At 32.3% G+C, this 11,349-nt stretch overlaps 2 protein-coding genes across 2 annotated transcripts in view; both read right to left on the bottom strand.

Annotated features, from left to right (window-relative positions):
• Nucleotides 1-295: 295 nt before the first annotated feature.
• Nucleotides 296-9,131, bottom strand: LOC108912390 (zinc finger protein 540). Its single transcript, XM_018717593.2, has 8 exons — nucleotides 8,909-9,131; nucleotides 8,279-8,797; nucleotides 7,839-8,079; nucleotides 5,492-5,689; nucleotides 3,602-3,769; nucleotides 3,344-3,536; nucleotides 2,400-2,748; nucleotides 296-1,334 (listed from the first exon to the last, which is right to left on the bottom strand). Exons 2-8 carry the CDS (start codon nucleotides 8,787-8,789, stop codon nucleotides 1,174-1,176), a joined length of 1,821 nt encoding a protein of 606 aa, XP_018573109.1. The 5' UTR covers nucleotides 8,790-8,797; nucleotides 8,909-9,131; the 3' UTR covers nucleotides 296-1,173.
• A 401-nt stretch (nucleotides 9,132-9,532) lies between these two features.
• LOC108912391 (anosmin-1) overlaps nucleotides 9,533-11,349 on the bottom strand; it is a 44,385-nt gene continuing 42,568 nt past the window's right edge. The window contains exons 6-7 of the mRNA XM_018717594.1: nucleotides 9,921-10,135; nucleotides 9,533-9,784 (exon numbers count right to left, since the gene is read on the bottom strand). Coding sequence (XP_018573110.1) covers nucleotides 9,617-9,784; nucleotides 9,921-10,135 — 383 coding nt within the window. The 3' untranslated portion in view covers nucleotides 9,533-9,616. The remainder of the gene's footprint in view (nucleotides 9,785-9,920; nucleotides 10,136-11,349) is intronic.

The raw sequence follows: 11,349 nt of genomic DNA, 5'->3' as shown, positions 1-11,349 counted from the left end.
GTTTTACGAAACAAATATCATGGGACAAAAAAGTTTCTAAATTCAATGGCTTTCTCGTTACCTAATAATTTAAAAAAAAAATCTAATTTGCAACCAAATTTTTCTTGTTCCAAAGACAACGGGGCCCACGAAAAAGTGTCTTAAGGGGGTTTCTCGCCAAAAAGCGCAGCATTATGAGATTTCACATGTCATAAAACCCCTGTGAACCAAATTTAGTGATTCTTATACATGGTTTTGAGATAAAAAAAATTTCAGGGTGCTGTAACTCCGAAAGAGGGGACCAGTTGGCAAAAAGAAAAAATATGGGTCTCCTAAATTTGTCTCGGAGAATCTTTGACCAAATTTTGTTGCATGAATTTCGGGATACCCTGTATTCATAACCCTGGCATGACTGATTTGAGCAGTTTCAATTAACTTTATCGTGAGCAGCGTCTGCTATAAATAACATTTTTCTTTGTTGAAGTGTCCCAGTCTGTGCATTTTCTAAACAATGGCACATGTTCACGAAAACGATCAACTTGTTGACGCTTTAAATTTACAGAGAATGCTGACAAAATTCAACCACAGCATATCGTTTACACCACAAATTTTTGTTAACACAACTTAATGGCGTCGTAATAAGGGGATTGTTTAAAAAATGTAGTTTATCATTATGAAGTAACTTAGAAGAACTTTGACAGTGAATAGATTTGCTATCTTAATTATTTTGCAACGTTTTTATATAGGTGATTTTTGATAAAATTACCAATGTTTGAGTTCTACATCATAAATCCAGTTAAAACCCTAAATATCCAACCTGAAATGAGTGTTAACATTAACAAATCACTTTTAGTACAAAAATTTTACGAGGACACAAGAAATTTTAAACACTCACAAAAAAATAAAAGGATCAAATATTAGGACAACAAAAAAGGATCACTCAAGTCAACGGAAAGGCATCGATTCAGGACAACGGGAAAGGATCGTCGAAAGGAATGAAAGTGGACGAGAGGAAAAGAACCGATAAAAATAAGCGGCAAGTAACAGACGGTACAAAGAGCGGTAATAAAAACCATCGACCACCGAAACACTCAACGAAATATCAGAAATATTTCCGTCCTACGAGCACCACAAACTTACAATCACTGGTACCGTTTACTCTTAACCTAAACCTGTTTCCGTGGCACTGGCTATTCAGTCGCACGGCAATGTCTGTTGTGCGTAATTCACGTGCAGCAGATCGCCGAACTGAATGGGCAGAGCTGTTTGCGTGGTGTGTTGGATTATTGTCTGGTGGTTCGGCAACGTCGATTGGAAATAAGGGACCAGAAGGCCAACGGAATTATTGGCGGTCCCTGAAATGCAGAAGGATGGTCAGTCGTTTAAAAATCTTAATGATGTGAATTGGAAATAAAATAATTATCGTATTTATTTGCAAAAGTTTGTAAAAAAAGATAAAAAGAAAGAAATAAAAAATTACGAAAAGAAGAAAAGGTTGAAAACATTTTTTTTATCATTTTCTCATCAAGTTTAAAGATTGGTTAAAAATGTTTTATTTCCTAAACATCCTGTACATGCAAACTTGACATTCCTACATAAAATGAACATTAAAAGCATTTTCTTATTTGTCCACTCAAGCTGTGCATATATTGTATACAAAGTAAATGAAAAAAAAAACACAAAAACAGTAAAAAATTTTAAAAAATAAATATAAAGTAAAATAAAAGATATAAAAATTGAAAAAGAAAATCTAATGCAATGAAAAAAAAACGTGAAACAAAGAACAAAAAATTGTAAATAAAGAAAATGTAAAAGAACAAAAAAAAAATGAAATAATAAAAATATGTTCAAATAATAAATCCAAAATACATCTTACTCTCTTTTTAACTGAGGAGTAATTATCGTGCAAAAAAATGACATAAGATAAATAAATCGTGTCAAAAAAGGTTGCATAAAATGGAGAAACAGTACCAAAACATGTTTTTTGTAAATTTTGATGCAAACTAATAAATAGCGCTCGATACTTTGGTGCTTAAATAAAATGGAGAATTAAGGGGATTGTCGTATCATGCTCTATTTAATTGCCATCCGAACTACATCTATCAATCAATTATTAAACGTCTTCCTGATTTACACAGTGATGCAGCAAGAATAAAATGTGGCGCCTATACAATGACTTTGTTGTGTTGGGAGCTCCTATCAGTGTAAAAGACATATTGAAAACCAAATGCATGAAATAAATCGAATGTACAGCTGCCATACTGGGTATTTTTATTGCATGACAAAATGTTTATGTTCAATGTGTATTACACTATTACATCCATGTGTGTGGTCGAAAATGAATAATATCAAGCATAAAAAAACCGAGGCATATTTGAAAATTAAAAGAAAACATGCAAAAAAGAATAACTCGCACTCACCGGTCAAAAAGTCCATCTGCTGGTTGAAAATAATCTTGTCGTCCAACAACGGGAAATTCAGCAAGCTCTGCTGTAACAGCAACTCCTCGGCCTTACTGAGGGACACGTCGCTGAGCAACGGCAAGGGTTCCATAACGGACGCCTCGGGTACCAGAACCGATTCCACTACGGGCGCCGGCGTGGGGGGCGCCTCTTCCTTGGGAACCTTAGGCTCCAGCTCGGCCCCCGTTTTGTGGTCCACTTTGTGCCTCCTCCGGGTGTGTTTCAGCCAGTTGGGGTAGTTCGTGAACGTACGCTCGCAGTATTTGCATTTGTACGGCCTCTCGCCCGTGTGGATGTTGTAATGTTGCTGAAAATATGTACCGACTCGGTCAAGTGGAATACCGGAAATGTGGAGAGTTGCAAGAAACCATGAGTGAAAAATTTAGATTGTTACATAACCTCAATAGTTTACAGTGACATAACCTCAACATTTTACAGTACATAACCTCAACAGTTTACAGTTACATAATTTCACAGTTCTTTTTTAGATAATCTTTTTTTTTTCAAGGTAATTAATTGTTTTCAAATTTAATCCAGTTATTAACAAAGAAAAAAAACATCTAAATTTTGAATATGAATTTTTTTCATATAAGTACTTTGCAACCACTAACAAATGTTCCAAATTTACAAAATATCGCTTAACCAAAGCCAAAGTCACATTAAAACATGGAAACGAATCACTTTAAGGTTACATAATTTCCCCAACATCAAACTTTCGAAAATAGACACTTGACCATTAATTTTACACATACCCCCTAATTTTTTTTCTTAGTTTCCAAACACCCTGTACTTTTCAATTATTTTTTAACAATACATAAAATAATAATACACAGCACCATCCGCCACACAATTATCACGGAACACTACAAAATTGCGATCATTTCGTTATACGTCAAGCTTACCTTTAATTTCGTACTGCTGAGGAACCCCTTGCTGCAATAACCGCACACGAAGGGCCTAGCTGCCGCGTGGACTAAACTGTGGACCTTCAAACAGCGCTCAGTCTTATACATCTTTTGGCACACTTCACATTTGTAGGGACGCTCCTCGCTGTGGAAGCTGTAGTGTCTCGCCAGGTGAGACTTCTCAGCGAACCTACAAGAGGTTAATAGGATCTAAATCGGGTGAATTCAACGGTCGATGTCGAGGTGGGCACTTACGTTTTACCGCACTTGGCGCAGCTGTGGGGCTTGTCGCCGGTGTGCTGCTTGACGTGCTGCTGCATGTTGACTTTCTGCGTGAAGGTTTTCCCGCAAACGTCGCACATGAATCTCCTGCCCAGTCTGTGAACGTTCATGTGGGACGTCAGGCCGCCACGCGTGTGTAAACTGGAAATTATTTAATGCAGTCACGCGGAAGAACTTATTAATTAATAAATCGTCATTTTGCGATGTGCCATTTTGCAGAGAAAAAAAATAAATGGATGGGTGTAATTTAGTGTAAAGAGTCAAAATCTGAATCCAAAACACAAGTAAATTTGGAAACAGTAACAAAAACAGAACTAAAACAGAAACAGACACAGAAACTGAAACAAAAACAGAAACAAAAGCAAAAACAAAAAAAAAAACAAAGAATCAAAATCAGAATACGAATCCGAAAGAGAATGTTAGCAGTAACAAAAGCTGAAATAGAAACAGAAGCACAACGAGAATCAGAATTTGAAACAGAAATAAACACAAAAAATTGAAAAAGAAATAAAAAATCAAAAACAAAATCAGAATTGAAAACAGTAACAAAAACAGAACTAAAAGACAGACACAGTAACTGAAACAAAAACAGAAACAAATGGAAAAACAAAAAAACAAAAACAGAATCAAAATCAGAATTCGAATCCAAAACTGACTCGTAATAGTAACAGAAGATGAAATAGAAACAAAAGCAGAACGAGGATCAGAATTTGAAACAGAAATACACACAAAAACTGAAAGAGAAACAACAAATCAAAAACAAAATCAGAATTGGAAACAGTAAAAACCGAACTAAAATAGAAACAGACACAGAAACTGAAACAAAAACAGAAACAAAAGAAAAACAAAAAATAAAAACAATCAAAATCAAAATTCGAATCCGAAACAGACTCGTAACAGTAACAGAAGGTGAAATAGAAACAGAAGCTGAATGAGGATCAGAATTTGAAACAGAAATAGACATAAAAAATTGAAAGAGAAACAAAAAATCAAAAACAAAATGAGAATTGGAAACAGTAACAAAAACAGAACTAAAAGAGAAACCTCGAAATAAACAGTCACAGAAACTGAAACAAAAACAGAAACAAAAGCAAAAACAAAAACAAAGAATCAAAATCAAAATTCGATTCCGAAACAGACTCGTAACGGTAACAAAAGGTGAAATAGAAACAGAAGCAGAATAAGGATCAGAATTTGAAACAGAAATAGACACAAAAACAGAAACAAAAACAAAAAAAACAGAATCAGAATCCAAATCCAAAACAGAATTAGAATCGGAAACAGTAATAGAAACAGAACTGAAACGGAGACAGACAAAGAAGCAGAAACAAAAACAGAAACAAAAGCAAAAACAATTCAGTTTTTTTTTTCGGTAGATTCCAACGTAAAGAATGTTTTGACACTAAAAACACCAACAATTTTTTTTCTAAACAAAAACACTTCGATACATTAAAATATTTTAAAGGTAGCAACAAGTTCTGATTTTGACCTTATCAATGTGGAGAATTTAATTTTAGAATTATATTATAAATTATTAAAAAAAAAAATTAAGAAATTGGATGTGCCTTTTAAAAAAAATTTATATATAGAAACAAATCACATTTTTGACTTGTTTTATGTATTTTAATGCAGATAATATTTAATTTGTCAATAAGTATATTTCAAACCCTGTAATCACCACTAAAATACTTATCATACCTATTCAAACCCCCATAATAGGGCTGTAGTACAAAAATTGAGAATACGGCCAACATATTATCACCCTATCATCCTAAATTCAATCTCTCGTGCAACAATAAAACTTTAATAACATCAAAATCTACTATTTACCTCCTATTTATAGATATTTCGTAAATGACTTACACTTTTCCGCACTCCACGCAAGGATAATCCTCCTTAGTTTCAGTCTTGTGCTTCTTGAGGTGGATCTTCAGCCCGGGCTTCGTCACGAAGCTCTTGCCACATTCCTCGCACATGAACGGTTTGGCCTTTGTGTGTTTGGCGAGAACGTGCACTTGCAGCATGCTCTGCAGGCTGAAGCCCTTGGGGCACTCCTGACATCTAGAAAGTGTCAGATAATTGCCGATAAATGATTGAATGTGAGTACAAATTTTTTTGAAATTACTCAAAAAGAACAGTAAACAGTTTAATCTTATTATCAGACTGACATTCACACAGAAGTGTGAAATCAAATCATAAATTTTAAGTTAAAAGTGCAATACAAAAAGGTTCACATTTAAAAGGCAAAAATAGTAAATTTTGAAAAATATTTAAAAAGAAACCACATAATATCTGGGCTCAATTTTGAAAATAAAACAAATCTCCTACAATATACTGTTTTAAAGTTAAATGATTTACTTGGATTAAAACTAAAAGCTTCAGATACAGATACAAAATAAAGAACATTATTAGTAAAATTATTTTGTATCCTCTGCCACAAAATCTAGGGTTCTATAGAAGTGTAAAAAGTTAAAAGGTAGTGATGGAAGTATATCCTTAGGTTTAACAAGATAAAAAAGGGAAATTAGAAAAATATTTTCTACCTGATGTAAGTGTGATGAGATAAATTATAATCCTTTATAATTTTATAAGAGCATAAACATTTATGTTCCTTTCCTATTAATTTCAACTATTATGCCATTATCAGGAAAAAAGAAAATTGAGTTATTAAAAAAGAATTGCCTTTAAACTATACTCCACGGTCGAAATTATAGAGAGTGACTCAGACATAATATAAAAACACTATAACCATAATGCGTATAAAATATAAAATGATTTTTATACGTTTCAATATTATTTATCGTTGTGCCGCTCGCTACGCACATCGATAGAATCTATAATCGTCTAGAGACCGAGTTACACTGAATGTCGATCTATATTCTATCTCTGTCTTTTGCACTTGGTAGGGAATGGGGAAATGCTTTTTTAGTGGGTGTAAACGGATTTGATTTGCCCGTCCTGAGAAACGTCATAGCATAAGCGTAGACGAGGTGTTTAATTCCATGGCTATAATAAATTTATAAATTAAAAAAACACAACTGGGACGTTTTAAAATGCTGTAATAATTAAAATGGATCAAAGTGCCGGTTATAACAAACTGTAAAAAATATTAGATGTTATGTTTTATTATCTTTTTTCAATATTTTCTATATCTTGTTGCCTTTTATGCAGACACGCCAATGGATTTTCGTTCCCGGCACGCTTCATCCCCCTTACTAGTCCAAAAGCTAGCGATGAATCACTCTCTATAATTTCGACCGCGGAGTATAATAGGAAAGTAAAATAGATATTGATACTGAATTAAAGAGGACTGATTTGTCAAATCACACTTAAAGAAATATTGCCAAAACATAAAAAACAGAAGCAAAATGAAGAACAATAGACATAAACAATTAGAAAATAGGTTAGAAATATCTCAAGATAAAAATAATATAATCCCCGTGGTGGCACAAGTAAGGAATAATATATGTGGAAGAATGCAATTTAAATGTTGAAACTGAAACTTTTTTTAGCAACAGTATTGATGACAGGGAAGAGAATACTGAAGAAATTAATTATCAGGGAAAGGTCATATGTTACAAGATTTTAAATGGCAGTTACGCAAATTTATAGGAAAATTTATTCGTATGAAATTATATGAATTTTTAACAAATTATTTCAACGAATAAAGCAGCTACACGGATTCCATGTTACAGTCTAAATAAAGGAAAATCACTCCATATTATTGAATATTGCAAGAACAAGGATGCTACTTTTTTAGAGACGTAGATTATTTAATGACCAACCAAATCAAATTAAAATTGTTCATTATATAAATTTATTTAAAAGTAAAATAAAAAGAACCTTTGCTGAAAAAAAAAAATTGTTCATATTTATGTAATGTAACCGTTACCACCAAAAAAAAAAAAATGGAATGCAAAAATAATCTATTTAGTTGTTCTTAATTTTCAAATAATAATTTGTAATTGTACATGTACACAATTAGAGAAAATATAATTTTTTTTTGTTGAATATTTTGGTCACACACAAAACCCACAAACAAAAATTTATAAGTCTTTTCTGAGGGTTTGATTCAAATCTATAATTATTATAGTTTTTGTGGTGTTAATAAACAATTTATTATTATCACATTGTAGAAACTCATAATAAGTAATACTGACATTTTATCAATAGCTGTGATGTTTAAAAAATATATATTTCAAATTCTTACTTGTAGCGTCCTTCCGTTATATGCCGGTAACAGTGTGAACGAAACGTGGAATACTTCTCGGCAGACTTATTGCAGAACGTGCAAGTGTATACTGGACTGAGGTTATAAGTAGACACATAATGTTTGTCAAATTCAGTCTTATACGGGAAAACCTGTTCACACATGTTGCATTTTACACCCCAGTGCGCCCTCCATTCTTCTTTTACATTGTCAATAATTTCGTCATCAATTGTCTCACCATCTATAAAATATAGTTCTCTTTAAACAATATTTTTTTGTTTAAAATACATTTTCCTATACCTTTATTTGACTATAAAACATTAAAAATATGAAACAGAATACAGTCACATTTGATTATTTTTTTTTTTCAAAAAAAATATCAAGGCAACCATTTTTTAAAACACTGTTTTGAAATCCTTTTAAAATTAAATAAAACTTACCAGCTTCTTCTTGAAGATCCTTGAAAATATCAACATCATTGATATCATGCAACAGATCGTCATCAATTTCATCCCCTTCGGCAAAATCAAGCCCCGTCTCACTTTCTATAGCCAAAATATCGTCCAAATTTTGATTATTACTAAACTTGAGATTATCTATATGATCCTGAGAAGACTCGGAACTGTTTCCCACTGAACTGCTTTGACTCAACTCAAGTTGTACAGCTCTCTGTGGTGCAGACGCTTTACGTTTATTTTTCTTAACTTCGAATTTAGAAGGACTATCTAACTCCTCACTACCATCACTATCATTTTTTATGTCTATAGTTAAATTAGCTCCCATTATGCTCTCCTCGTCACTACTGAACTCGGTTTTCATAAAGTTCTCGTCCAACATGAAACTTGGTATTTCTTCTTTAATTTCTGGAGCAAATGTTTCAAATAGGTCTGTTTTGTTCTCGTCTAAATTCGCTGCTGTTGAGTCAGGCTGAATTTTCTCTAGGTGCCTCATTTTTCAATCTGTTTACAATTATTGGGAAGTTAGGTTAAGAAGAAAGTAAACAAATAAGGCTTACAGTTAGTTTCCTAACTTTCTGCATACCAGAATATTTCCATAAAATTCTGCCTTACCTTGTATTAAAATTTTAAGAGTCCATTATCGATTTTAATTAAGGCTTCAGTTAATACAGATTAATTAATTTTAAGGTTAGAAACACATTACACACGTCCATTATTACTACTAACAGTTGCAACACTTCACTTTCTTCCATTTTCAGTAGTTTCCTTTAAATTATTCAAACAAAATAAATCGTTTTACACTAAAATACAAAAGTTTCGGGTGAAGCCATTTTGCATTTTTTAATTTCATTCCAATCCACAGCCAACCCTTTTCCTTTTATGATTTAGCTTCCTTTTTCCGTTTGAAAAATGCGGTAAATTCAAAATGACAATTTGACGCGGCATATTAGGCAATACTTAATACACATGCTTGTTTTGGCAGTTGCCAGTCTAGGAACATTTTACAAGTACACGTAATTTACACAGATCCTATAGATTTGAGTATAGTAGTTAGTAATTTATACATATACCCAATTCCTGGATACACTCTTATGTAATACGAGTTGGCAGTTTCTATGAGAAGAATAGACTGATTCTGATTGCTATGACTATTTAGGGAATTACAAATGGTTATGACTATAAAAGGAATTACTAAAGAAAAAGGCAAACATCAATTACAGCAGAAATTAACCAACATTTAAATAAGTATAATTTATTTCCTTCAATGTATAAAAATATATAAATTAATGGTTTATCACATTCACAAAATATGTATCAACATTAATGGCATTTAATTTTCTTATGGCTGGTTCTGAAGGCACTACATTTAGGTGTAGTAAAGGTGATCGATGTATCCTGAATAGATTTCATCCCTTGTGAGGAAACCTCCCGAACGCTCACTCTGTATCTGCAGTTGAACTGAAGATCATACAGATCAAAATGGGTTGCCTGGAAATCAGTTTCTTTGTATAGTCACAATAAAATAAAAGAACTATTCAAAATTATATATATTTTTAAACAATATTCAGAAAAATAATTTAGGAAGTGGATTTTTTCTTGTTACTGAAGTTTCAGTAATACTTACTCTGGTTGTAGCAGCCAATCTGAAATGATTGTAACCGTTAGCCGTTTCTTGGCAGGGTCCACTCCACCAAGTGACGGTGTACCTCAAGGACTCCCTCTTAGATTTCCATATAATCCTTGCCCTTAGGTCGTTTTGAGACCAGAACAATTTCTGGAGTTGAAGGCCGTCTATCCTGCTATCACTGATATTGTCTAGCATTAAAGAACTACCGCTCACTAAAAAAAATACAATAAACTGTTTTTTCTTGTTCAAAATTAATAATATTTTTCTAATATAATAATTATACTTTGTCCTTGAAATTTTCGTGTTTTCAAAAAGAAAACGTTATATTTCTAAATAGATTTTTAGCAAATAAAAATATTGTAATGAAATTTGTATTCCACAAACTAAAACAAGTGATAACTTTTTTACATTTCTTATCATGCATATAGAGCGTTAAAAAAATACTCTGCCAAACTTTAATATGGTAAGTATACGTCAAAAATCAATAAAAACAATTTCTATAAATATGTGTCAGAAAAGAAAACGCTTCGATTTCGAGATAAAGGATGTTGAAATTTAAAAAGATGTCACATTTATTTAAATATCTCTTGAGATCGGTTTAATTAATGATGGGTTAAACTTTTTTTAGTTGATACGTAGGTCTGTCGACCAATGCAATGGCGGAGATACTGGAAACACAATCATTAACAAACCTGAATTTTGATGCCATTGAAAATTTTGGAAACTGGATAATGAATTTCGATTAATAGTTCCAATAAAAAATGATTAAAAACAATAATAGCTCTGAAGTGGCTCGTGTTTCGGATCTTTTTTCTTAGAAACACCAGCCAAAATTAAATACATTTATTCAAAATTATTCAAAGGTTCTTAATGTTTCTCAATATCTTCGCCATTTGTTAACAGATTTCTGTAGCAACTCGTTATAGACTCTTTTAGTGTGACGTCACATATTTGACTATTGAGTACTATTTACATAGATATAAAAATGAACAACTTCAAATTAATTTATTTTTTACAAGGATTTGGAAGTATTTAAGAACAACCAACACGTGTTACGTAAAATAGATAAATTAATGTGCTTAAAACTTACAAAAAACGATATAAAGGAATATTCCTAATAAATAAAGTTAAAATTTAACATTAGCCATGTTATTCCTAATGCTCATGCTCGCAAAGAATAGCCTCACACGCAAGTGAGCTCTTGTTGATATGTTATCGCTGTCATCATTAGGTTATTTTCATTTTCTCTTGTTTTGTTTAATCTTGGCATTTTCTAGTTCTAATAAGAATTGTGATTGTTTTTCTTGGTGTTGTACTATGTCAGTGTGTCTATCGAGTGTGTTTTTTATAGACGTACTCCTAACCATAACCAAACTTTCCTTGAATGATATTCTGTTGCGAGGCTACTTTGCTTACATGAAATTAT

Source organism: Anoplophora glabripennis, unplaced genomic scaffold (genome assembly GCF_000390285.2).
Source record: "Anoplophora glabripennis isolate ALB-LARVAE unplaced genomic scaffold, Agla_2.0 scaffold645, whole genome shotgun sequence".
Classification (NCBI taxonomy): Eukaryota; Metazoa; Arthropoda; class Insecta; order Coleoptera; family Cerambycidae; genus Anoplophora; species Anoplophora glabripennis.
Note: the sequence above shows the minus strand (reverse complement) of the source record. Positions and strands in the feature narration are given on the sequence as shown.